A 25,435-nucleotide genomic window follows, 5' to 3' on the forward strand; every position below is an offset into this window, starting at 1 on the left:
AAGTAATGTGGAACTATCACCTTTTGTTTGTTACTGTACCAACATACACTACCAGTCAAAAGCTTATAAACAATAAGATTTTTAATGTGTGTTTTTTTTTTTTTTTTTTTTTTTTGCTTACCAAGCCTGTGTTTATTTGACCCAAAGTACAGCAAAAGCAGTAATAGGAAGAAATTATAGAAATTAATACTTTCATTTATTAAGTATGCTTTTAATTGATCAAAAGACATGATGATAAAGACATTTTCTATATCAGATAAATGCTGATATCTGGACTTTCTATTTTTTAAAGAAACCTGAAAAATTCTGCTTAGCTGTTTCAACATAATAATAATAAATGTTTTGTTTGAGCAGCAAATCAGAATATTAAAATGATTTCTGAAAGATCATGTGACTGGAGTAATGATGCTAAAAATTCAGCTTTGAAATCACAGGAATAAATTACACTTTAAAATATATTCAGATAGAAAGCAGTTATTTTAAATAGTAAAAATATTTCAAAATTTGACTATTTTTGCTGTACTTTGGATCAAATAAATGCAGACTTGGTGAGCAGAAGAGACAAAAAAAAAAAAAAAAAAACCATTAAAAATCTTACTGTTCAAAAACTTTTGACTGGTAGTGTAAGTCGTCTTAATCAGTCACAAATATTTTGCTGGATGCAGCCAGGTGGTCACTATTTGAAAGATAAAATATATCCATGAAACGTCCCTTTCTGGTCAAGTTTTATTAATTATTCATTAAAAATATTTTCTTGTTTCTGAGTCTCTGATAATATTCTTATGTGGTGACTTCCAGTAAAAATAACACAAAGAAAATATTGTCAAGATTATACCCATCTGTAAAAAACAGAATTATTAAGAATAAAAGTATTGATAGGAATTATAATGTACTATTTATTATAGATAATAAGTGCTTGTTGATTTCTTTCTAAGATAGACACTGCAGTTTAACATATTTTTACTGTAAACACATTTATTACTGACTCCCCACAGAGGGTTTGTCATTTTGTTTTCTGATAACATTGGCGGGTAAATTCAAACTGCCGCAGAATAGTAACAATATCCGTAATAACTACGTTATTTCGGTAGAAACTATGGCTAGCACAGTGATTATTTTGAGTTTTGTATTGTGCGAGATTGTTACGAGCAGACATGCCGTTTTTGAGCGGTTCCGCGCTGCAGATCTTTGGTTCCGCCTCCAGCACGCGCGCACACCGGAAGTTTGGATTTTGTTGTTACACTGGAACAAAATGGCTGCTGTGAGTTTTTTTCATTGAAGGCACTGGAACATTTATTCCGCTTCTTGCTTTGGATTTCCTGCCTGTGGTGATGCAACTCGATTGGCAAGTCGGTTTTGATGTTTGTCGCCATTGTCCCGTTCAGCCCCGCTCTGTCAGTCGGTCGTATTTTGTGGATTTGTTCATTTTAAGTGAGCTGTTAGCTGTGGTTAGCCAGCCTGTCGTTTGCTGGAGCTGCAGTGTTGAAGTTTGCCTCCTTCTGCTGGGATCATATTCCTTTGCATTTCACGAATGCATGCTAGTTATTGCTATTGCATCCTTTAAAATATACTTTGTCGTCATCCTGTTGAAGTTCGCTACATTTGTTTACCAGATGTTGTGGCTGCATGTACACACAGATGCATAACAGTCCTACTGAGCTGAATTCATGTCTCATACTTTGTGTTTTCGCATTCATACACTTGTCGTTGGGTGTCTAGGTTTGAGTTGTGAATGGAAACTGTCAGCTGACAGCGAAATGGATGAGGGAGTGTGTTTCTGAACTGTCTCTCTCTGGTCTCAGGGCTTGAATGGTGTGTTTGTGGAGGTGACAGTGCTGGTGTAACACAACATCGCCTCCTGTCACGCAGCAACCACAATGGTAAGAACTTCAAATGTATTTTTAACAGGATTGGATTTTATTTAACATTATGGGATGGATTTGATCATATTTGGCTTATTTTTTTATTATACATTTGTCATTCTTCCACAGCAACAAGTCTTAGAATATGCATTGGATCGGGCTGAGGTAATTATTCAAACTATTATTTTATGCTGTGGTATATATTTACTGAACATGCTGCTTAGTTGTATCTATTATAATGTACCTGTGTGTATTCTGTTGTTATTTCTTTTTTAGTACATTGTTGAAAGTGCTCGTCAGCGACCGGCGAAGAGACGAGTGTCTTCAAGTGGAAGGAAATCCTTATATCAGAAACTTAATGAATTGTACATTGAAGAGTGTGAAAAAGAACCAGAGTTGAAGGTAATTTTCATTTTCTGTAATACATAACAAATTAAGTAGCTTTCATATCCATTTTTGCTTCCATAATTTCATATGTGACCCTGGACCACAAAACCAGTCTTAAGTCGCTGGAGTATATTTGTAGCAATAGCCAAAAATACGTTGTATGGGTCAAAATTATTGATTTTTCTTTTATGCCAAAAATCATTAGGAAATTAAGATATTTAGTAAAATTCTTACTGTAAATATATCAAAACTTGATTTTTGATTAGTAATATGCATTAGTAAGAGCTTCATTTGGACAATTTTAAAGGTGATTTTCTCAGTATTTTGATTTTTTTGCACCCTCAGATTCCAGAAATTAAAATAGTTGTATCGCTGCCAAATATTTTCCCAAACCATACATCAGTGGAAAGCTTGTTTATTCAGCTTTCAGGTGATGTATAAAGCTCAATTTTGAAAAATGTACCCTTATGACTGGTTTTGTGGTCCAGGGTCACATATGTCACCCTAGACCACAAAACAAGTCGTAAGTAGCGCAGGTATTTTTGTAGCAATAGCCAACAATACATTGTATGAGTCAAAACTTCTTTTATACCAAAAAATCATTAGGATATTAAGTAACTATCATGTTCCATGAAGCTATTTTGTAAATTTCCTACTGTAAATATATGAAAACCTATTTTTTGATGAGTAATATGCATTTATAAAGGTGATTTTCTCAATATTTTGATTTTTATGCACCAGATTTTCAAATATTGTATCTCGACCAAATATTGTTCTTTCCTAACAAACCATATGTCAACGGAAAGCTTATTTATTCAGCTTTAAGCTCTATAAATAAAAAAATGACCCTTATAACTGGTTTTGTGGTCCAGGGTCACGTATTTCGTAATGAAACAAGACATTAAGTGAGAAAACTGTGGATGGGATTTTATAACTCTGTCATATCATGTTATATTAACATTGAATTGTGTATATGTATTATGCTTTCTGCCTTCTTTTTGTAGAAACTGAGGAGAAATGTGAATCTACTAGAGAAGCTGGTCTCGCAGGAGTCAGTCTCATGTCTGGTGGTCAACCTGTACCCTGGAAATGAAGGATACTCGCTTATGCTTAGAGGAAAAAACGGATCTGGTAAAGTCTGCTTGCTTTTTGTTTGTGTTTTATGGTTAAATCAGCTGAGATTTTGCGTGTTAATAAACTCGTTCTTGAACTGATGTTTTTGTCCTAACTTATAAGATTCAGAAACAATCCGACTTCGCTATGAAGAGACAGAGTTACTGGAGTACCTGGATGCTGAGGAGCTGCCGCCCATCCTTGTAGACCTTCTAGAAAAATCACAGGTTAGTGGCATAATTGAAGAAAAGTGTTGACTTTTTTTTTTTTATTTCACACTTGAAAAGTCTGCTATCTGTTACTTTTTACATTTAGTTTTAAAATATTAAAAACCTTTTTACATTACCAAGTCCTTTTTATAGACCATTGAAATTGGCTAATTTTATGCCGTCAGCCCATTTTGTGTCATGGTTTCTTCGCTGTCACAGAGGATATGTTAAATTGGACATTAGGCCTTGATATTATTATATTAAAGGTACTACCATAAGAAAAGCCAAATTAATTCATGTGCATCCAGGCTCTCATTTTAATCATAGTAGCATGGCAGTGATCCACAAAGAAAATAGGTTATATAAAAATTGTAATATGTAAGCATGCAAAAAATTCTCATGCACATGTTTCTTGAGGGCACAAAAAATGTTCTTGTGTGCATGTAAAAGTCTGTATTTTTATTTATTTATTTATTTTAGGGGCTCTGTATGTTGTCACTTGGAGAAAAACAATTAAAAAATCTGAGAAATCTAAATATTTACAGATAACTGTACTATATACCAAATATAAAGCTGAAAACAATGCTTTATGGACCATTTATGTTAAATATGGTTTGAAAATCTACTGGGAGGTTTGGAAATTTGAGTTCCATAAAAATATGGAATTTTAAAATGGAAAATGTGTAGGAACCCTGGAAATAAAATAAGTTGAAGTACTAAATTACCAAAAATTAAAAACAGAAATAAAATAAAGCTAATTAGAAATACAAAAAATAATGACAAGCACTTAACAAATGGCTAAAATTAAAAGCTATTTTAAAATATTAATAAACATTGTTACAGTATATAAATAATACTAAACTTATACTGTTTTAGAATTTATTCTAAATGTGATTCTAATTTAATTAAAGGAGTAGTTCACCTATAAAAGCTGAATCAGTTCAATTTGTGCATGAAAGGGATAGTTCAACCAAAAATTAGACTTCTGTCATTATTTACTCATCGTCAAGTTGTTTCAAACCTGTATGAGTTTCTTTCTTCTGTTGAGGATAAAAGAAGATATTTTGCAAAATGTGGGAAGCCAAACAGTTGCTGGCCCCCATTAACTTCCATAGTACTGAAAAAAAATACTACAGTAGTCAATGAGGATCAGAAACCATTTGGTTACCCACATTCTTTAAAATATCTCTCTTGTGCTAAGCAGAAACAAGAAATTCGTACAGGTTTGAAACAACTTGAAGATGAGTAAATCATGACAGAATTTCATTTTTGGATAAACTATTCCTTTAACCTACATTTTTCTTTAATTTCATTCAGCATAGTCTTATGGCGCGTTGTCGGGTCTGCAAACTGATGCATAAACCACCAGATTACATTTGTTTTTCTGCTTCTGTTTTGTCAGGTGAACATATTTCACTGTGGCTGTGTCATAGCTGAGGTCAGGGACTACCGACAGTCTGGAAATGCAAAGATGCCCACCTACCAGAGCCGGCACATCCTGCTGAGACCCACTATGCAGGTCAGTTACAGACCTGATGAGGACCAGCAGTCTCTGTTCAGTATTTAGCGAAACTTGAGATCAACAAAGCATTATTATTAAGCCGTTGTCATTAATCTTCTCCACACCAGACCCTGATCTGTGACGTTCATGCTATGACAAGTGATCACAAGTGGACACAGGTAGGGGGACTCTGTGTGTAAACATTTAAAAGTTTGGGGTTGGTAAAATTATTTTAATGTTTTTGTCAGAAGTTTCTTATGCTCACCAAGGCTGCTTGTATTGGATCAGGAATACAGTAAAAACAGTAATATTGTGAAATATTATTAGAATTTAAAATAGCTGTTTTCTATTTGAATATATTTTAAAATGCAATTTACACCTGGGATGCAAAGCAAAATTTTCAGCATCATTACTCCAGTCATCAGTGTCACATGATCCTTCAGAAATCATTCTAATATGTTGATTTGTTGCTCAAGAAATATTAAAAACACTACCTGGGCTATATCAAGTTCAGAATAGTGTTGTTTTTGCTAAAACTAGTATTGAATTAAAATATTATGGAATAAAAGTGAAATAAAATAAATATTATATGAAAAATTTAAATTTAACATTAAACATTAGAAATGCTGCCTTGGCAACTAGCTAAAGAAGCTTAAGTTAAATACAAAAAAAAAAACCTGAAATAAAAATTAATTAACGCTAAATAAAATAAAATAAAGAATAAAAATCACAAAAGCACAAAACAAAACTTAATTTATTATCAATGTTAAAAACAGTTGTTAAATGTTAAAATGTTAAAAATCAATGTTAAAAAACTGCATTTGTTTGTCACTTTTGATCAGTTTAATGCAGCTTTGCTGAATAAAATATTAATTTTTATTAAGAATATCTTACCGACCCCCAAACTTTTAACCACTGCTGTAGATTGACAAACAGTATTAAAGTACAACATTGTGAAGTACAGAGGATGCATCAATTCTCATGTGGTTTAAATGCGTTTATAGGACGATAAACTTCAGCTGGAGAGTCAGCTGATTCTGGCCACAGCAGAGCCTTTGTGTCTGGACCCCTCCATTTCTGTCAGCTGCACCACCAACCGTCTGCTCTACAACAAACAGAAGATGAACACGCGATCTATGAAACGGTGACACATTTAACTCTTAGCTTCAGTAAAATGTGTTTTGCTTCATACGCTTGATCATCAGCTATCCTAAAGCTAAATCAAACTGTCTGTGTTGAGTTCCTGTCATCTGCTGCTCAATGTGTTGTGTGATTGTTTGTGACTGCAAACATTTTGCATTCAAGGAATTGCATAAACCCACAGAGCTTATGTAGATGTGCACAGTGCAGATCTTTTATTGTGTGTGTGGTTAGTCACCATCTGTGAACTGAAAAGCCGCTGCTGCTCTGATCTCTTACAGTATTGTTGAGACTAAAGAAATGTGAGTGGTTTTCTTCGCACTGTGCAGCTAACAAAAATAGTTAAGTTGCAGATCTTGTCTGCTTTTGTTGCATGCAAGAACTTGAAAAGAATACATTCCTCTGTTGTGTAAAGAGGATCATTTCATGTTGTTTATCAAAGGTAAAGGCTTCAAGGTGTTGTATTTGATACAAAGGTTTCCTGAAATACAAAAGCAGGTGATCAGATCCATCATATATCAGTTATTTATCATTCAACACTGATGGATGTTGTGTTTCTCCACTCTGCAGGTGTTTTAGAAGGCATTCTCAAGCAGCTCTAAACAGACAGCAGGAAATGATGAGCCACTGCCCTGCGCTGCCACAGCTCAGACTCTTGGACTACCTGCAGAGGAGGAAAGAGAGGAAACCTGCTCCTTCCATAGACCTTAAGATCTCCAAAGCTGGCAATGTGAGTTGAAGACACAGACAGAATTTGCAGTTTTAGTTTCTGTTCTGTTTTTGGGTAATGGGTAAATGTAAACATGGCAAAATATACACTACCTGTCAAGTTTTTGAACAGTAAGATTTTTTTAATGTTTTTTAAAGAGGTTTCTTCTGCTCACCAAACCTGCATTTATTTGATCTAAAGTACAGAAAAAAAGTCAAATTAGACAGTAGTCTAAATAGTAGAAATAGTACTTCTACTATTTAAAGTAACTGTTTTCTATTTTAATATATTTTAAAATGTAATTTATTCCTGTGATTTTTTTTTTTTTTTTTTTTTTTTTTTTTTTTTAGCATCATTACTCCAGTCACATCATCCTTCAGAAATCATTCTAATATTCTGATTTGCTGCTCAAAAACTTTTATTATTATTATTATTATTATTATTATGTTGGAAACAGCTAAGAAGATTTTTTTCAGGTTTCTTTGAATAGAAAGTTCAGAAGAACAGCGTTTGTGTAAAATAGAAATCTTTTGTAACATTATAAATGTCTTTATCATCACTTTTGATCAATTTAAAGCATCCTTTGAATTAAATAATTTAAAAAAATTAAAACTTTTTATTTCAGATAAATGCTGATCTTTGGATTTTTCTATTCCTCAAAGAATCCTGAAAAAATTAAGCTGTTTTAAATATTGATGATAATAATAATAAAAATAAAAATGCAAATCAGCATATTAGAATGATTTCAGCATATTAGCATATTGTCAGAGGAATAAATTGCATTTTAAAATATATTCAAATAGAAAGCAGTTATTTTAAATAGTAAAAGTATTTCATAATATTACTGCATTTGCTGTATTTTGGAACAAATAAATGCAGGCTTGGTGAGCAAAAGAAATTCTTACTGTTCAAAAACTTTTGACTGGTAGTATATTAAACGTATATCATTGTTCAAAAGTTTGGGGTCAGCAAGATATGTTTTTGAAAAAAATCACTTTTATTCAGCAATGATGCAATAGATTTATAAAAAAAAACAATAAAGACATTTGTAGTGTTACAAAAGATTTCTATTTCAAGTAAATTAAAGAATCTGGCAAAAAAAAGTTTCACGGTTTCCACAAAAATACTAACCAGCAAAACTGGTTTAATCAGCACATTAGAATGATTTCTGAAGGATCATGTGACACTGAAGACTGGAGTAATGATGCTGAAAATTCAGCTTTGCATCACAGGAATAAATTACATTTTAAATTACACTGAAATAGAAAAAGGTTATTTTAAATTGAAGGACTTTTACATTTTAAATTGTAATATTTCATAATATAACTGTTTTTACTGTATTTTTATCAGATAAATGCAGCCTTAAATATAAGAGTCTTTCAAAAATCTTACTAATGAACAGTTCTGTATGAATCAAATGTCCCATGTAAAGAGTTTTTATTATATCTTCTTGTTTTTATTTATGTGGCTGTTTTCTGTATTTAAATAACACTTGTTTTTCCTGCAGTGTGTGGACATGTGGAAACAGAGCAGTTGTCAGCTGACTGTCCCATCAGAAATTGATGTGAGTTACTGTAATGCAGTTAAATAAAAGTACAAGTAGCATCTCTCTTTTCTGTAGCTTCAAAAAGCCATTTATAACAGAAATATGACCAGTGTTGGGGGTAACGCATTACAAGTAACGCGGGTTACGTAATATACATTTTTTTCAAGTAACTAGTAAAGTAATGCATTACTTTTGAATTTCTAAGAAAATATCTGAGTTACGTTTTTTAAAATAAGTAACGCCAGTTACTTTTTTACCCGATTTATTGATTGACGAGTCTCCTGTCGGGAAATTGGGAGTAAACATGATATTACTGTATTCTAGACTACATGTGATAACATTTAGACAGATTCAAAACAGATTCAGTATTCTTCAAAATTAATAAAAACAGTGGAATGCAAACAGAATATGACGCAATCCTGCAATAATTAAATATGTTAAATAAAACAAATATCCTTTATGTGTTTAATCCCATTTTGTTAACCAGTGTCTTTGCAGCCGACCTTCGATGATGCAATTCAACCATATTAATAAGCAAAAATTACTTTAGATAAACTAACATTTGTGCTTCATTTTTTTATATTAGTATATTAGTTACTTTTTCAGGGAGTAACACAAAATTGTAATGCATTACTTTTAAAAGTAACTTTCCCCAACACTGAATATGACTTTAGAAGTGTTGAGATACATTTCACATTCCTATTTTCTGAGATGGGATGTTTGGACTTTTCTGTATCCAAGTCTATAAAGCTAAGTTTTTCTTTCTGCTTCCAGGTGGAGAAGTATGCAGTGGCAGAGACCTTTGTCAAACTAGATGAGACCCAGCCCACTGTTTGGCCTGCACAGGTAAGACAACTCTGTGAAAAATTTATAGAATCTACATGAACCCTTTAATATGCAAATAAGGGGGAAAAAACTGTTTTTTGTCATTTTCTTTGTGTGATATGCGGTCTTTGTTTTTTGGAATAGGACGTGAGGGACGACTACATTTTCGAGTGTGAGGTAGGAGGTCAGCCTCAAAGAACAAAAGTCTCTATCTTCCAGTCTATGGGTGACCCGCTGGTGTATGGGAAAATCTACAGCGCCAAAGACTCCAAATCAGAGGAGGATGTCACAGACCTGCACCTCATTCACCCACCGTATGAAATTTACTGTTTTATTGTAGAATGACTTATTTCACATTTATATTACATTCTATTTTTAGGCTAAAGAAAGTGTCATTAGTTACGCTTGCATATTTGTTGTTGCACTTACCTGATCTTTTATTTTCTCTGTGGTTTGTAGATTCCTCATAGGTTCAAAAACAGATGCTGATCGGTAAGTACAGGAGCCATGCTTTCGTTATTGGGTGTTATTGAGTTTCGGGTCTTGGTTGCGATAAAAAAATATCCTGTGTCGCAGATTTCTGACGCAGTATAAGGAGGTGTATGAACGGGACGTGAAGTGTCAGGTGAAGATGTTGCACAACTCAGGCAGTGCAGGGTCCCAAGGCCAGCTCTCCCCCTCCAGGGAAAACGAGGTGAGACACTTTGACCTATGATTTTACATCTGACCATTCCGACTAAGGCAAAAAAACAGATTTTATATGATTATTATCAGGTTTGTATACTTAAAATGAGTTTATTTTGTAGTTCAGGCTACAAAAAATAGATATGAGGCAGATTTTCTAACTGTTCAGTTAATAAACAGAACTGTATCTTGTGGAAGAACATTGTAGGTACTTCTCTCTGTTTATGTCTGTGACGAATCACGCAGGTACTGGGCAACTCTGCAGTGGTCCGAATATAAAAACGTATTATAGGTGTACCAAAGTGACTCAGGATAAGCTAAAACATGACTTGGAAAATGGATTCATGATGTACTTGGTTATTATATAAATTTTGTAAATTTTAAACATAAAAAAGGTTACAGACTGCAGCTTTAATTAGAGATTTAAGTGTCAGAATTAGAAAATGGGCTCCAAAACAATTGTTTATGCTTAAAAAAAGCAAAAATCACATGAATGTTTTGACAAGACATTTTGATGGATGTTTATTGTTGATGCAGGCTGATGGATTCTCAGCGCTGGTCCAGTCTTCGGTTTTAGGAAAGGGTGTCAAACACAGACCTCCTCCCATCAAACTGCCAGCCGGCTCAGCCTGCGCCTCCTCAGGTGAGACAAATTTATAATGTAACAATATTTGTGTCCATCACTCATGTTTTTATGCTCATTTTGAAGTATCGCATCAGAAACGAGTGATGGAAACGCCACATTTTGAGAAAAACAAAACATAATTTGCAAAAAACTTTTTATGCTCGTATAAGGTGGTTTTTCGACTTTTCGAAAAAAGGTTAATAGGAATAATGGGAGCTGGAAACTAGAGCTGCAAAACGATTAATTGCGATTAATCGATTCAAAATAAAAGTTTATGTTTACATACTATGTGTGTGTATTGTGTATATTTATTATGCATATATAAATACACATGCATGCAGAATTTTTTTGTATATATTAAGGAAAAATTTGTTAGATTTATATTTAAAAAACATTTTTACATACAAATACATACAAATATTTTTTAAAGTATATACATATGTGTATATATTATACACAGTACATACACACATATGGTATGTAAACATAAACTTATATTTTGAATCAATCATTTTGCAGCTCTACTGGATATACTGACGAATAAATTCTTACATGTGCATCAAAAAAGTCGTGTGACTTTATGACGCAATGGGACGGCGTAACCTGACTAACCAGTGGACAGGATCTTGGTGCTTAGCATCTGAAATGCTGTTATGGTCATCCTTAAATGCCCGAGCAAAATCTGTTGTTAAAGTATTTCTGTCAAGTATTTTGAAAGCACTGACCACATGTATTGTGTCTGCTCGCTCTGCACTGCAAGTAATTTATTATATATGAAAATGATTATATTTAGTGGTTTCTCTTACTTTTCTCCTACCACTGAGTGATATTTGGTGCCAGTTTATTACGAAGTGACGATTTGACTCATTTACTCTGATCTATTTCAGTATGTTTGTGTCTCTCCACCTTAAAATTGTACAAACAAATCCTTGTTCCTTTTGTTTAGGTAACCCGTACAGTACACAGGCCTCAAGTGGCCATCTCAAGTGCCCGACCCCTCCACCCACAAAGAATCAGTCGCTCTCCCGGAAACACTCCATGGAGCTTGGCCTGCTGTCCCCTGCTGCTCTCTCGCCCATGCAGAGTCAGTATCACTCCATTCACAACTAGAAAGCTGTCATCGCTTGCTAATGTATTGCTTATGCATTGTCTTTTTCCTCTGATCATCCTTCATAGGATCAGGTACCCCCAAACCCTCCACACCCACACCCACCAACACGCCGTGTTCTACGCCCCACCCTGCCGACGTTCAGAGTGCCACGCCTTCGGTAACACCCACCCCTCAGGACCCTACCCTTCCACAGCAGCCCACCCTGCTGACTCCCTTCGCCCAACAGCAGATGACCCTGCCCGTCATGACTATTCCCCTGCCTACGTCCAGCACCACGTCCTCACAGGTCATGACAAACCCCGCAGGACTCAACTTCATCAACGTGGTGGGCCCGGTTTGGTAAGAACCCAAGTTTGTGACTTTTTTTCAGCAATGTGAAAGGGAAAAAAGGTTACTAACCACCTCTGTTTGTGGTTTCTTGCAGCAGTCCGCAGACTCTGATGAGCGGTTCGAACCCAATGCTGGGTTGTAGTCCTGGTACTTTGGCGTCTGGTATACCCCTGAGTGGACTTCTGCCCTCTGGTGGTCTCATGTCTGGAGCTCTTCCTGCCATGCAGTCTGCAGCTCCAGCAGGTAAACGTCTGTGTAAATTGCTCCCCACATGGTCAGATCTGCAAAGGATAATGAAAATTCTGTCATTAATTACTCACTCATGTTGTTCCAAACCTGTTAGATCTTGATTCATCTTCAGAACACAAATTAAGATATTTTTGATGAAATCTGAGAGCTTTCTGACCCTGCATAGACAGCAACACAACTGACACACTAAAGGCAGAGAAAGGTAGTAAGGACATCTTTAAAATAGTCCATGTGACACCAGCGGTTTAACCGTAATGTCATGAAGCAACAAGACTTATTTTTGTGCGCAAAGAAAACAAAAAAAACTTTACTTAGCAATTTCTTCGCTTCCATGTCGGTCTTCGATGCTCGTTCACAAGAGTACCACCATGCAACATTTTAACAATGCCCTCACTACTTTTCTGGGCCGTGAACGTTTTAGTTATGTTGCTGTCTGAGCAGCGGCAGAAAGCTCTTGGATTTCATCAAAAATAACTTAATGTGTTTCCAAGATGAGCAAAGTTCTTACAGGTTTGGAACGACATGAGAGTGAGTAATTAATAACAGAATTGTCATTTTTAGATGAACTATCCCTTTCATCAATGACTTTCACAAGCTGTCAGTCACTATTGTGATAGGTAAATTGTTCATGTTGTTTCAGCAGGTGGGCCTTTTGGCCTGAACAACAGCCCAGGGCTGCGACCGCTCAACCTTCTTCAGGTGAGAAAGCTTTTGTAGTTATGTTATTGGCTTTTGCAGAGATGATTCTCTCTTTCCCTCCCATTTAATGTTTGTGTTTCCCTTTTATTCAGCTTCCTACGGGACCACTGATTTTTAACTCTCTACAGCAGCAGCAGTTGTCTCAATTCTCCCCTCAACAGCAAAGCAGTCAGTCCGCGACATCCAGTCCCCAGCAGCAGGGCGAGGCGGTGAGTTAGACACACTGAAGTAATCATTTTACATAAATATCATGATTCTAGTAATTTCCAGAGGCTAAGGATCAACTCCATTTGTGTTAAGGGATAGTTCACCCAAAAATGAAAGTTCTGTTCTAAGCAAGTCAGTGGCTACAATCAATTATTCTGGTTCTTCAGAATATCTTCTTTTGTGCTCACAATAAGGAAACTCATACAGGTTTGGAGCAACCTAAGGGTGAGTAAATGATGCCAATTTTCATTTTTCGGTGAACTATTCCCTAATGCATATAAATCGTCCGTCAAATGTAAAGCTATATTATGTGTGTGTGTGTGTGTATATATATATATATATATATATATATATATATATATATTAGATATAGATATAGATATAGATATATAGATATATAGATATAGAGATATAGATATAGATAGATATATGTGTATGTATATAGATGTGTGGGTGTGTGTGGGTGTTTATATGTGTGTATGTATGTGTGTGTGTGTGTGTGTATATATATATATATGTATATATATATGTACGTATGTATGTATATATGTATGTGTATAGACATTTAACATAATTTATATTATATACATATATACATATACATACACATATATACATATTCGTTATATACTTGTATTTGATGTAGTTTTAATTTATATATTTTAAGAATCTTTATGGTATTATGCAGTTTGTTTGTTTGTTTTTTTTCAAACAATACAAATACTTTAATAAAGTGTATTAAAATAAATTGTACACTCATTATATAATTGTTTTTCATTTTTATATAACCATTAATGGGAGATAAAGGAAGTGTTTGGAAAAACTAGTGGTAACTTGAATGCATTTTGTATACAAGATGAGAGTATATTCTTTGGTTTTTCAGCAATTTTGTGTATTTGAACCCTTGAACAATGACTGTATGGTTTTGAGATACATCTTTTCACATTGAGGGACAACTGAGGGACTCATATGCAACTATTACAGAAGGTTCAAACACTCACTTATGCTCCAGAAGGAAACACAATGCATTAAGAGCCTGGGGGTGAAAACATTTTGAGTTTGAAGATCAGGGTAAATTTAATTTATTTTGTCTTCTGCGAAACAGAAAGTATCTGCAGTAGCTTTTGAAGGGCAGTACTAAATGAGCAAAATATGGTATTTAGGCAAAATAAGAAAAATGTACACATCTTCATTCTGTTCAGACGTTTACACCCCCAGCTCTTAATGCATCGTTTTTCTAATTAAAAACAAAATTAAGCATATGTAAACTTTTAAATGGGGTCATTTTTATAAATTCAACTTATTTTCTCTTGTGGACTATATGTAAACATTTTATGTGAAATATAGTATTCAGGTCAGTACTAAAAAAAATAGTATGCATTTTGTACGATCCCTTTTATTTTGGTAAAATAACATTTTGTAAGTGTATGTAAACTTTTGACCTCAACTGTATGTTCTGAAGTTCTTCAGTAATTCAGTTGTCCTCTTTGATTCAGGCCGATGCGGGTCTGACGGCAGAACAGGGTCTGTCCGCCCAACAGACGGCAGTCATCAATCTCACCGGAGTGGGGGGATTCATGTCTCCTCAGGCAGCAGGTACGGACTCATGCACTAAACACATGCGTTTCATTTCTCTGCCACTCCTCTCACTTATTATTCAAGTACATCTCTAGTCTAAATATCTCTAACAGACACTAACACAACGAGTAGACATACTAATGGATGTAGATTTTGTAGTGTGTCATACTAATCTCAACATTGATCAGTCGAAGTTAATCAGACCTGTTTATTTGATTATTTGGGTTTGTCATTTGATTAACATGATGGTGGATGCCACTTTTCCTCTTTCTGCTACATTCTACCTTTTATTTCCTGTTACCTCCCTCCCCACCCTGTTCTTTCTCTCTCCCCTCCCCTCCTCTTCCTCTTCCTCCTCCACCCCACCCCTCTGTCCGTGGTAGTGCTGTCCCAGCTGGGTTGTGGTCTGGAGGGGTCCGGGCCCAGCCTACCGTCCCCGAGGCTCCAGCAACAGCACCAGCCACAGATCCAAGTAATGCAGCAACTTTGACCTCATCCACCCATAGACATGTGTATATCAGACTGACCTTTGACCTCTCAGACACTGATTCCCCTTCCACTGAACTTTGAAGACCATGTGAATTCAAAATTGACCTTTCGTCCCAAACGTGAAAATTCTGTCATCACTTAATCACCTTCGTGTCATTCCAAAACCATATTTTTTGATCAAATCTGAGTGATTTCTGTCCTTCCATTGAAAGTCGGTTCACCCAAAAGAGCTAAATATAAGAAATCCATATGATTTTTAACAGTTTAAGTCTTTTAAAGAGACAGGATTGCTTTATATGATGAACAGATTTATTTTAGGCTTTTATTCACATACATTGTTTACAGCATTTAGATTTGGTCACGGAAGTTCAAGCATGCTTGTTTGACACACGAGAACCAATGAGGTTCATTCTTTAATGTGATGCCATCACGTTTGACCTTCCACAAGAACCAGTGAGATTTGTTCTAACACATCAAGCAAGTGTGGCTGAGCTTATGTTTATGTTTGCTGTTCAATCTTTATATGTGACTCTAGACCACAAAACCAGTCATAAGTAGCAGGGGTATATTAGTAGCAATAGCCAAAATTACATTGTATGGGTCAAAATGATCTTTTTTCCCTTTATGCCAAAAATCATTAAGATATTAAGTAAAGATCATGTTTATTCCTACCGTAAATATATCAAAAGTCATTTTTGATTACTAATATGCATTGCTAAGAACTTCATTTAGTGTAACTTAGTAACTTAAAAGGCGATTTTCTCAATATTTTGATTTATTTATTTTTTTTTTTTTTTGCACCCTCAGATTCCAGATATTCAAATAGTTGTATCTCGGCCAAATATTGTCCTATCCTAACATAGATTTCCATTAACCATACATTAATGGAAAGCTTATTTATTCAGCTTTCAGATGATGCATAAATCTCAATTTCGAAAAATTGAGTGTTATGACTTGTGGTACAGGGTCACATATGTGAATAAAAACCTGAATTAAATTTTTTATACACCTTTCTTGTCTTATTGTGCAATAATCTTCAATTCACATTTATACAATATATAATAAAAATATAAAATAATTATTTAAAAACATATATCTATTTTAATTATTTTTATTTTTTACAAAAGTCTTGGGCTGTATATTTTTTAAAAGCCTTTGAAATAAGTCTAATGTTCACGAATTGCATTTATTTGATCAAAAATACGGTAAAAAAATGTAATATTGTGAAATATTACAATTTAAAATAACTGTTTTCTATTTAAGTACATTTTAAAATGTATTATGTTAAAAATGCAATTTATCCCTGTGGTGGCAAAGCTGAAATTTTAGCATCATTACTCCAGTCTTCAGTGTCACATGATCCTTCAGAAATCATTTGAATATGCTGATTTGCTGCCCAAGAAACATTTCCAATATTGTCTGAATGAAAAAGGTCTTTACTGTCACTTTTAAACAGTTTATAAAAAGTAAATGTACTGAACCCAAACTCAAACTTTTGTAAGTTTAACATGTTAAATTCAAAGGTCTGGTGAAAGATCAGTGTGGATCAGTCTGTTATATGATGTCTATGCATTCACTCTTTAGATTAAATGTTCCACACTACACAACTAAACACTGTTGTTCATAAGAATCGCATCAATAGCTTCTTTTCTGGCTACTTCTGACTGACGTGTGAAGCTTCACATGGTCCTTCTCTTGCCATGTTTTGAGTTATCATTTTTCTGTCTAAGCCTTTACCAACATTTTATCATATAAGCTTGTGGCATCAGCTTATCTCTTCACAGCTGCTTAAGACGCATGTTTTTGTAGCAATAGAGACAAAATCTCCAAAACTTCAAGAATGTCTTATTTATGAGGTTCATTAGATTTCATTTAATTTATAAGCATGACACATTTGTGCTGTATTATCCGTCATCACGCACAGCTCACACTGATCGGCCCACTCTCCTGTCCTGCATCTGACCCCAGTAACCGCCCAACTCTTGCAATAGTCCCAGCTGAGATGCGAGTTGAAGTTGCTGTCTTACTGATAGCAAATGAGAGCATGGCTGTGTGTGCGTGTGTGTAATAGAGGATAACTGACAGACAACAGCTGCATTGCACTTTCAATTTTACCGCCTTCTTTCCATCGCTTCTGCTTGATCCTTTCCTGTCCCTCACAGTTTGTTGTTCCCATCGATTACCCTCGAGTCTGCCATTCCTTCCTCTTTCAGCTTTTGCAAACAACGTTGATGTCTGTCCAGCGTGTTGCAACCATTTTCATTGCAGTGTTTATGAATGGTGGTTTTCCTTCAGCAGCTCTGCTTCAGTTGAAACTCTTGTCAGAGCCAGTGGGAGAGGCGAGAAAAAAACATGTAATGTCATATACAAAGTACAATACCAGTTCAAGGTAGTTTTTTCACCCAAAAATGAAAAATCTGCCATTAATTACTCACTGTTATGTTGATCCAAACCTGTGAGACCTGTGTTCATATTTAAAACACAAATTAAGATGTTTTTGATGAAATCCGAGAGCTTTCTGACCCTGCATAGACAGCAATGCAACGGACACGTTCAAGACACAGAAAGGTAGTAAGGACATTGTTAAAATAGTCCACGTGACATCAGAAACTACACGGAAAAGAAGAAATTGTTGAAAGAAGTTTTCTCAGATTTCATTAAAAATCTAAATTTGTGTTCCGAAGATGAACGAGGCGGTTTTAAACGACATGAGGGTCAGTAATTACTGACAAAAGTTTAATTTTTGGGTGAACTATCTCTTTAAAGGCATTTTCCACATTTTTGGAACACTGTAGATACTGATGATTGTATTTTATCATTGTATATTTTTTGTATGTTTATTTGTGCAGCTCATTTACCCCAATTTATTTAGATTACCTTTGCCATCATCTAACAAAGTTCGTCTTTACAAAAAAAACATAATTTAGTAGAATAAAGATTAAACGTAATCTTTATCAAAACTCCAAAATGAATATCAGTTTTTCATACTGCACCTCATAAAGTTATGATGCCTAAATTCACTTGTAGCATTTAAAGTGATTTATGTTTATAGTGTTTTATTTTTAATTTATTTATTCAAAATAGTATTGAATTTTAATATCAGCACATCTCAAATTTTAGAATAATAGTAAAGTAGTAAAGCAAAATTCACATGTAGACAGTTTGAACAAAAAAAAAAATATAATTTTATTTCAATACATATTTAAATTTAATTTATTCTTGTAATGGTAAAGCTGAATTTTTAGTGGCAATTATGCCAGTCTTGAGTGTCACATGACCCTTTAGAAATCATTCTAATATGCTGATTCATTTCTGATCATCTTTGTAACCTCATAAATATTACAAAAATGTTACTTTGTAACAAATGTTACTTTTTTAGAATTTATGTTCAGAAGAACAGCATTTGCAACAGAAAAATTTTGTAACATCATAAATGTTAAAGAACGTTATTGTGTAACGTAACAAATGTTACTTTGTGACATCATAAATGTTCACAAGTTTAAGTTCAAAAGAACAGTATTTGCAACAGAAATCCTTTGCAACAAATGTTACAAAAAAGTTACTTTGTAACATCATAAATGTTTCTTCTTTAGATTTTTATGAAGTTCAGAAGAACAGAATTTGCAACAGAAATACTTTGTAACAATGTTACAAAAAATGTTACTTTTAAAAAAAAAAATTCATTGACGTTCAGAAGAACAGCATTTTGAACAGAAATACTTTGTAACATCATAAATGTTACTTTTTAATCATTTTTTTATGAAGAGACCGCATTTTTACCGGAAATCATTTGTAATTAATAGTATTGCATTGAATAGTATTGTAATGAATAGTATTTGCAATTTTTCGAAATCCTTTCTAACATAATAAATGTTACAAAAATTTTACTTTTTTATAATTTATGAAGTTCAAAAATTTGTATCAGAAATCCTTCGTAACAATGTAGCATCATGAGTGTTATTTTCATAGAATTTTTTATGAAGTTCAAAAGAACAGCATTTTCAACAGAAATCCTTTCTAACATAATAAATGTTACAAAAAATGTTACTTTGTAACATGTTACTTTTTTTTTTTTTTTTTTTAAAGTTCAGATGAATAGCATTTGCAACAAATACTTTGTAACATCATAAATGTTACAAAGAATGTTACTTTGTAACATCATGTTACCTTTTTTAGATTATTTTTAAAGTTCAGATGAACAACATTTGCAACAGAAATACTTTGTAACATCATAAATGTTACAAAGAATGTTACTTTGTAACATCACAAATGCTACTTTATATTTTTGAGGATCAAAGAACAGCAACAGAAATTATTTGTAACAATTGATGTTACAAAAAATGTTACTTTTTTAGATGTTTTTATGAAGTGCAAAAGAACAGCATGCAACGGAAATCCTTTCTAACATAAAACATCACTTTTGATCAGTTTAAAGTGTTTTTGCTGAATAAAAGTATTATTATTATTTATTTTATTTTTTTTAAAAGCTTACTGACCCCAAACTTTTTAACAGTAGTGTATGTCTTAACTTATAATATTAGTTTAATATACATATTTTTTTCACATTAAGCATCATTCAAGTGTAAGTTTCTTAAAATAATGAGAACAGGGAAAAGTGGGAAAACATTTGACTGGTTTTCCCACATTTGGCTACATTTGCATAAGGATCGATGGACGGTGGATACATTAAAACCAACTAATCCAACAATCAGAGCTAAAGGTTTCAGTCCGTTGACATTCACAACATTTATCTCCATGGCTAAGTGAAAGAGCTGCTTCTGAGGCACAGCTGCTGTGAGAGGAGACTCTGAGGACACTTCTAATGCACATATTCATTATCCGTTACTTTTCCCTTTCACACAGTTGCAATTCTTGCAGCACCAAATGCAACACCAGCAAATGGGTATGGCAGTGGGGGCGGCGGCACAGGCGGCGCTGCCACGGCAACATTCCGCCAACCAGCCAAAAAGTAAGAGGAAACGCAGCACGCCACAGCCCCTCCCCAAATCATGACCTCCGGCTGGACGTCAGCGAACGGCACTGTGCTCGATCGGCAGCATTTACGGACTGACTGTGGCTTGACCGGACTAAAGTTGGGTTTTTATGTTCATAGGGGTGCAGGAATTGCCCTCCTGACCTCAGGACAGATTAATAGATACTGCGAGGATTTTTAGAGCAGGGGACCTTAGAGTATTACCGTATTTTTTAAAGAAATACAAGATATTAAATGAGACAATTCTTGTAGGGTTCTCTACGGCATGCTGTCTTTATTCTCCTTCCAAATGGCCCTTTCAACGAGAGCCTGTCTGGCTTGAGAGGGTGGACCCTACGCACACTAATAAGGGCCGTGCAGATGTGCCTCAATCACCTGTTGCTCAACTTTACCGTTATGAAAAAAACATTCTCTCTACTGCTGGATGTCAGAGTGATAGGCCGCCTTGTCCCAGCATGCAATTACATGTGCGGTTTTTATACGGCACATTTTAAAATGGCATTTTGTTATACTGAGGGGGGACTTGATGTATATTCTTATGGAGAAAAAAAAATCTAAACCATGTGAGTGGATGACATTTCTGAACACTGAGGCAGAATTTTTGTAAATGGTCTTTGTCGGCAGTTTTATTGTGATAAAAAAGAAAGTATATATTGACAGTGAAAAATACATCTTTTAGATAAAAATGTCACGACTATGTGTGTTTATTTCGTTGTCTTCATGCTCTCAGTGACTTTGTCCAGCAGTTTGCTGATTTCTTTGTTTCTTGTTATGGCTCGATTTATGCAGTGCTGCAGTTTCTCCCCAGATAACGACGTCCCACCTAAAACAAAATGGAGCGTTTGTGTTTAGATCTACAACAAATATTCAATCAAATCTGGAGACCACAGAAATTCAATCTGCAGATGCTCAGGAATGCATAAAAATCACTTTCCGGTTCCAAAACTGCCGATTCTGGCTTTGTTCTCCCAATTCTGACTTTTTTCCTTAAAATTGTGTGCTATAAACTTTTATAAACTAAATTTGAGAGAGAGAGGGAGGAAAAGGCAATTCTGTATCTTGCAATTCTGTTTTTTTTTTTCTCAGAATTGTGATATAAACTCTCAAATTTGAGATAAATCTCACAATTCTGACATTTTCCTCAGAAGTGTGATTTAAAAACTCACAAATTTGAGATAAAATCTCACAATTTTGGCTTGTTTTTTTCCTCAGAACTGTGTGATATAAACTCTGAAATGTGAGATTAAAAATAAAAAAAACTCAGTTTGTATCTCACAATTTTGGCTTTTTTCTCCCAATTCTGACTTTTTTACTCAAAATTGTGTGATATAAACTTTTATAAACTAAGTTTGAGAGAGAGAGGGGAAAAAAGGCAATTCTGTCTTTTTTCTCGCAAATGCAAGTTTGTATCTTGCAATTCTGGCTTTTTTTTTCTCAGAATTGTGTGATATAAACTCACAAATCTGAGATAAAAATTCACAATTCTGGCTTTTTTTCTTCAGAACTGTGTAATATAAACTCAGAAATGTGAGATTAAAAATAAAAAACTCAGTTTGTATCTCCCAATTCTGGCTTTTTTCTCCCAATTCTGACTTTCTTCCTCAAAATTGTGTGATATAAACTTTTATAAACTACATTTAAGAGAGAGAGAGAGGGGAAAAAAGGCAATTCTGACTTTTTTTCTCGCAAATACGAGTTTGTATCTTGCAATTCTGGCTTTTTTTCTCAGAATTGTGATTTAAGCACTCAAATTTGAGATAAAACCTCACAATTCTGGCTTTTTTCCTGCAATTCTGACTTTTTTCCTCAGAAGTGTGATATAAACTCAAATTTGAGATATAAACTTACAATTCTGACGGTTTTTCCTCAGTTCTGGCTTTTTTCCCCTCAGAACTATGATATAAACTCAGAAATGTGAGATTAAAAATAAAAAAAACTCACTCAATTGTTTATATCTCACAATTCTGGCTTTTTTCTCGCAAATGCGAGTTTGTATCTTACAATTCTGGCTTTCCCTCTCGCAGTTCTGCCTTTTTTTCTCAGAACTGTGCAATATAAACTAGCAGTTCTGACTTTTTCCCCCTCAGAATTGTATGATATAAACTCACAAATTCGAGAAAAAAACTTGACTTTTCTCTTGCAAATGTGAGTTTGTGTATCAAAATTCTGATTTTTTTTCCTCAGAAACATGGGATACAAAAACTTGCAATTGTGAGTTATAAAGTCCAGTTCTAAGGGGGAAAAGAAGACTGATATGTTTTCAGATTTCCAAGTTTATATTTCACAATTCTGACTTAAAAACTTGCAATTGTGTTATAAAGCCAGAACTGTGAGATAGAAACTTGCAGTTCTGAGGAAAAAAGTCACAGCTGTAAGATATAAACACGCAATTCTGAGGAAAAAAAGTCAGAATTGTGAGTTTATATCATGCAATTCTGAGAAAAATGTCAGAACTTTGATAAGTCGCAGTTAGCTTCTTTTTAAATATTATTATTCAGTGGCGGAAACAGGCTTCCATACATTTTAAAGCTGATATTTTTTTTTTATAAAAAAAAAAAAAAAGTTTTCACCCCAATAAATTGCTGTAAATAACCTGCAATTTGTCACAAATGTCTTAAGTTAATGTTCACCTGGTTTGTGGACGGCACAGAGTCGATCCTCTTCATCCGTTACCACAGTCAATAATGCTGTTGACAAGCTTTCTTCTTCCGCTGTGGGGTCGACTATGATAATAGAGCTGTTCAATGAGAAAACGGAAAAGACTGTCTGTAAACTCATTCTTCTCATTTCTAAAAAAACGTTACTTTGATCTTGAGGCAAAAGTTCTTTTCCTAATGATCATGAAGTTGATATTGCTTAACTAAAAAGTGTTTTAATGCCAAACTACAGTTGTGTAATAGAGAAATAAGTTGTGAATTACTCATCAAATACTGCAAACGATGAACCAACTGGGTGCCGGTTGATCTTCAAGGGCCTCTTCTTCTGGATGTCAACTTCTGCTAAATCTGTCTCTTTGTTTATAGCGACTTCAGGAAGTTGAGCTGAGAAATGTGAAATGTTTTTATTAGTCATCCAAACAGCAGCAAGAATTGTTATATTCAGAAGAAGCGCTCACCGTTCTTTAAAGCAGCCAGAAGAACTACGATGCAGGCATCAAGTAAGTTCCCGTCGTAATCCAAACACATAATATCACAATATAGCACCCAACAAAGCTGATAAAAGAAACGCATTATTAAAGGATTTTAATAAAATATGTATTTTAGAGTCAAGTTTTTTTAACTATATTATTTACTGTACCTTACCTTAGCTTTTTCAATGCACAACTCCTCTATGTTTATTAAATGTGAACTACAAAGCAGAAAAATATACAAGTATTAAATATGCAATGTTATGCAAACATTTTTGATCAAATCACACTGCTTTAACAGAAAAGTGGGTGTACCTTTCAATGACATCTGCGATAAATTGGCTGGCCGCCTGAGCCTGTTCTCCTGGTGGGCCGGGTCTGAATCTAGATGAGCACAGCGGAGGCAGATCTACATTTGGGACTTAGGGAGCAAAGAGGAACTTGAGTTAAATGTCATTAAACACCCCAATGTATAACATTCGTCCATCTCCAATTATAATTCACCTATATATCCTTTGTTTGGAGCATCTGATGGCGGCGTAGTCAGCTCCTGCAAGAAAACAAAAACTCTAACTTAATAACCAACAGCCACGTCATTGTTTTAGAAAAACGAAAATGATTCTTACAGCTTTGATCCCACAGATCACTGTGGTGTTTCCAATTTTCACCAACGCTGATCCATCAGCGGTAGATATAGAGCCTAGAAAAACATATAATCCAATTAATAATAGTATTTGTAAAACATTAAAAATCCATTTTAACCCTTTAACTGTCACCGTCCCACCTGTGGGACGCTCGGCGCTCTTTTTTTCGTTGTCCTTTTTCTCTATCAAATATTTTAGTGATCATCATAAATTATATATCATTTGAAAACTTAGAAGCCCAAGAATCATCCACGGAAATGGTACTGTAAAATCTTTTGGCGGTCTCCTCCCCCTTAGCGGCGGTATCAAGTGTCATTACAAAATGCATTACGGTCTTTTAGAATCCAAACTTTTTATAATCTTGACAAAAAACGTCATTGGAATGGCCTGAGTCTTAGGATTTCATATTTGGTGGTTATTTTGTGATAAAAGTAAAATTGACAGAGAAATTTAGACTTTTGTGACAGAAAAATGCATTTTAAAAAATTCTATAGCGTTTGTATGGCACCCGGTGGCTGTTATAACGGTATAAGGTATAACGCCTTAAACAAACTTTCCCAGGAACCTCAATTTTTTTTCGTATCAACTTCAAATTTGGAACATAACTTATTTAGACATAAGGCTTCAATTTGATATAAAATTTAGGGTAAAACCTGTTACATAAAATATGTATTTTATATAAAATAAAATAAAAATGGTACAGTGCATTGTATTTTTAGTAAATTTAAACTTCTATAACTTATTAATAATTTATTTTTTTGAAAAATTCCACTTCTGCCATAATCCGCTGACTGTCTTCTTTAAAAAAAGACCAACCTTAGATCTGTATTCCAAAGTGTTCATGAATTACAACAATTTAAGTTTGGATAGTGCACTTTCATGCCTATTTTAAAAAATGGGGGTGACCGTTAAGTGGTTTTATAATATGCATCCCATACTTACTAATATTTAAGGTTGTGGGTCTGAACTCTCCCAAGTCCCTTCCATCTGGACGACAGTTTTCTTTCTGTCGAATTATAGATACAGATAAATAGCTGAATTATCAGATTAGTGTTATTCCAGCTGACAGAAATCAAAAATTCAACTCACCAAAAAGCTCCTGTGATATTCTAGAGGCTCCGCGGTTCTAAAAATAATAATAATATCTCATTATTGACATTAAATACACAATCTCACTATTCAGGAAACGTCTAATACGTCAAATAATTCAGAAACAATCTACACATGTAATTCACGCTGTGTAGTAACTTACTTGAAACCAGCCGCCATGATGTTTAGACGCACCACGTGAAAACTGCAGTGACGTAAAGACGTGACTCTCGCGTCCTCCGCTCCAGTGTGGGGCGCTAGCGATGTTTTCTATCCGGGGCTCCGCGGCGCTGCGTGTTCTTCGCATGCTGTGATGAT

At 34.4% G+C, this 25,435-nt stretch overlaps 2 protein-coding genes across 6 annotated transcripts; one reads left to right on the top strand and one right to left on the bottom strand.

The window, feature by feature from the left end:
• Window positions 1-1,215: 1,215 nt before the first annotated feature.
• On the top strand, window positions 1,216-20,873 carry supt20 (SPT20 homolog, SAGA complex component). 5 transcript variants are annotated; one of them, XM_051121075.1, is made up of 24 exons: window positions 1,216-1,349; window positions 1,803-1,880; window positions 1,992-2,027; window positions 2,139-2,264; window positions 3,254-3,380; window positions 3,486-3,589; window positions 4,974-5,090; window positions 5,201-5,251; window positions 6,077-6,216; window positions 6,783-6,942; window positions 8,429-8,485; window positions 9,242-9,313; window positions 9,437-9,606; window positions 9,752-9,784; window positions 9,869-9,986; window positions 10,514-10,619; window positions 11,548-11,685; window positions 11,778-12,051; window positions 12,137-12,285; window positions 12,932-12,990; window positions 13,083-13,199; window positions 14,694-14,793; window positions 15,159-15,247; window positions 20,128-20,873. In XM_051121075.1, the coding sequence occupies exons 2-24, from the start codon at window positions 1,878-1,880 to the stop codon at window positions 20,275-20,277; spliced, it is 2,496 nt and encodes an 831-aa protein (XP_050977032.1). In that variant the 5' UTR covers window positions 1,216-1,349; window positions 1,803-1,877; the 3' UTR covers window positions 20,278-20,873. The 5 variants fall into 5 exon arrangements, with proteins under 5 accessions (XP_050977032.1, XP_050977031.1, XP_050977034.1 ...); XM_051121074.1 differs by having other exon boundaries at window positions 1,216-1,345; XM_051121076.1 differs by having other exon boundaries at window positions 1,217-1,345; window positions 12,935-12,990.
• On the bottom strand, window positions 20,791-25,383 carry exosc8 (exosome component 8). Its single transcript, XM_051121080.1, has 11 exons — window positions 25,281-25,383; window positions 25,118-25,154; window positions 24,971-25,034; window positions 24,011-24,084; window positions 23,889-23,934; window positions 23,700-23,805; window positions 23,560-23,605; window positions 23,373-23,469; window positions 23,178-23,298; window positions 22,888-22,994; window positions 20,791-21,080 (listed from the first exon to the last, which is right to left on the bottom strand). The coding sequence occupies exons 1-11, from the start codon at window positions 25,295-25,297 to the stop codon at window positions 20,962-20,964; spliced, it is 834 nt and encodes a 277-aa protein (XP_050977037.1). The 5' UTR covers window positions 25,298-25,383; the 3' UTR covers window positions 20,791-20,961.
• Between the last annotated feature and the right edge of the window lie 52 nt (window positions 25,384-25,435).

Source organism: Labeo rohita, chromosome 10 (genome assembly GCF_022985175.1).
Source record: "Labeo rohita strain BAU-BD-2019 chromosome 10, IGBB_LRoh.1.0, whole genome shotgun sequence".
Taxonomy (NCBI): Eukaryota; Metazoa; Chordata; class Actinopteri; order Cypriniformes; family Cyprinidae; genus Labeo; species Labeo rohita.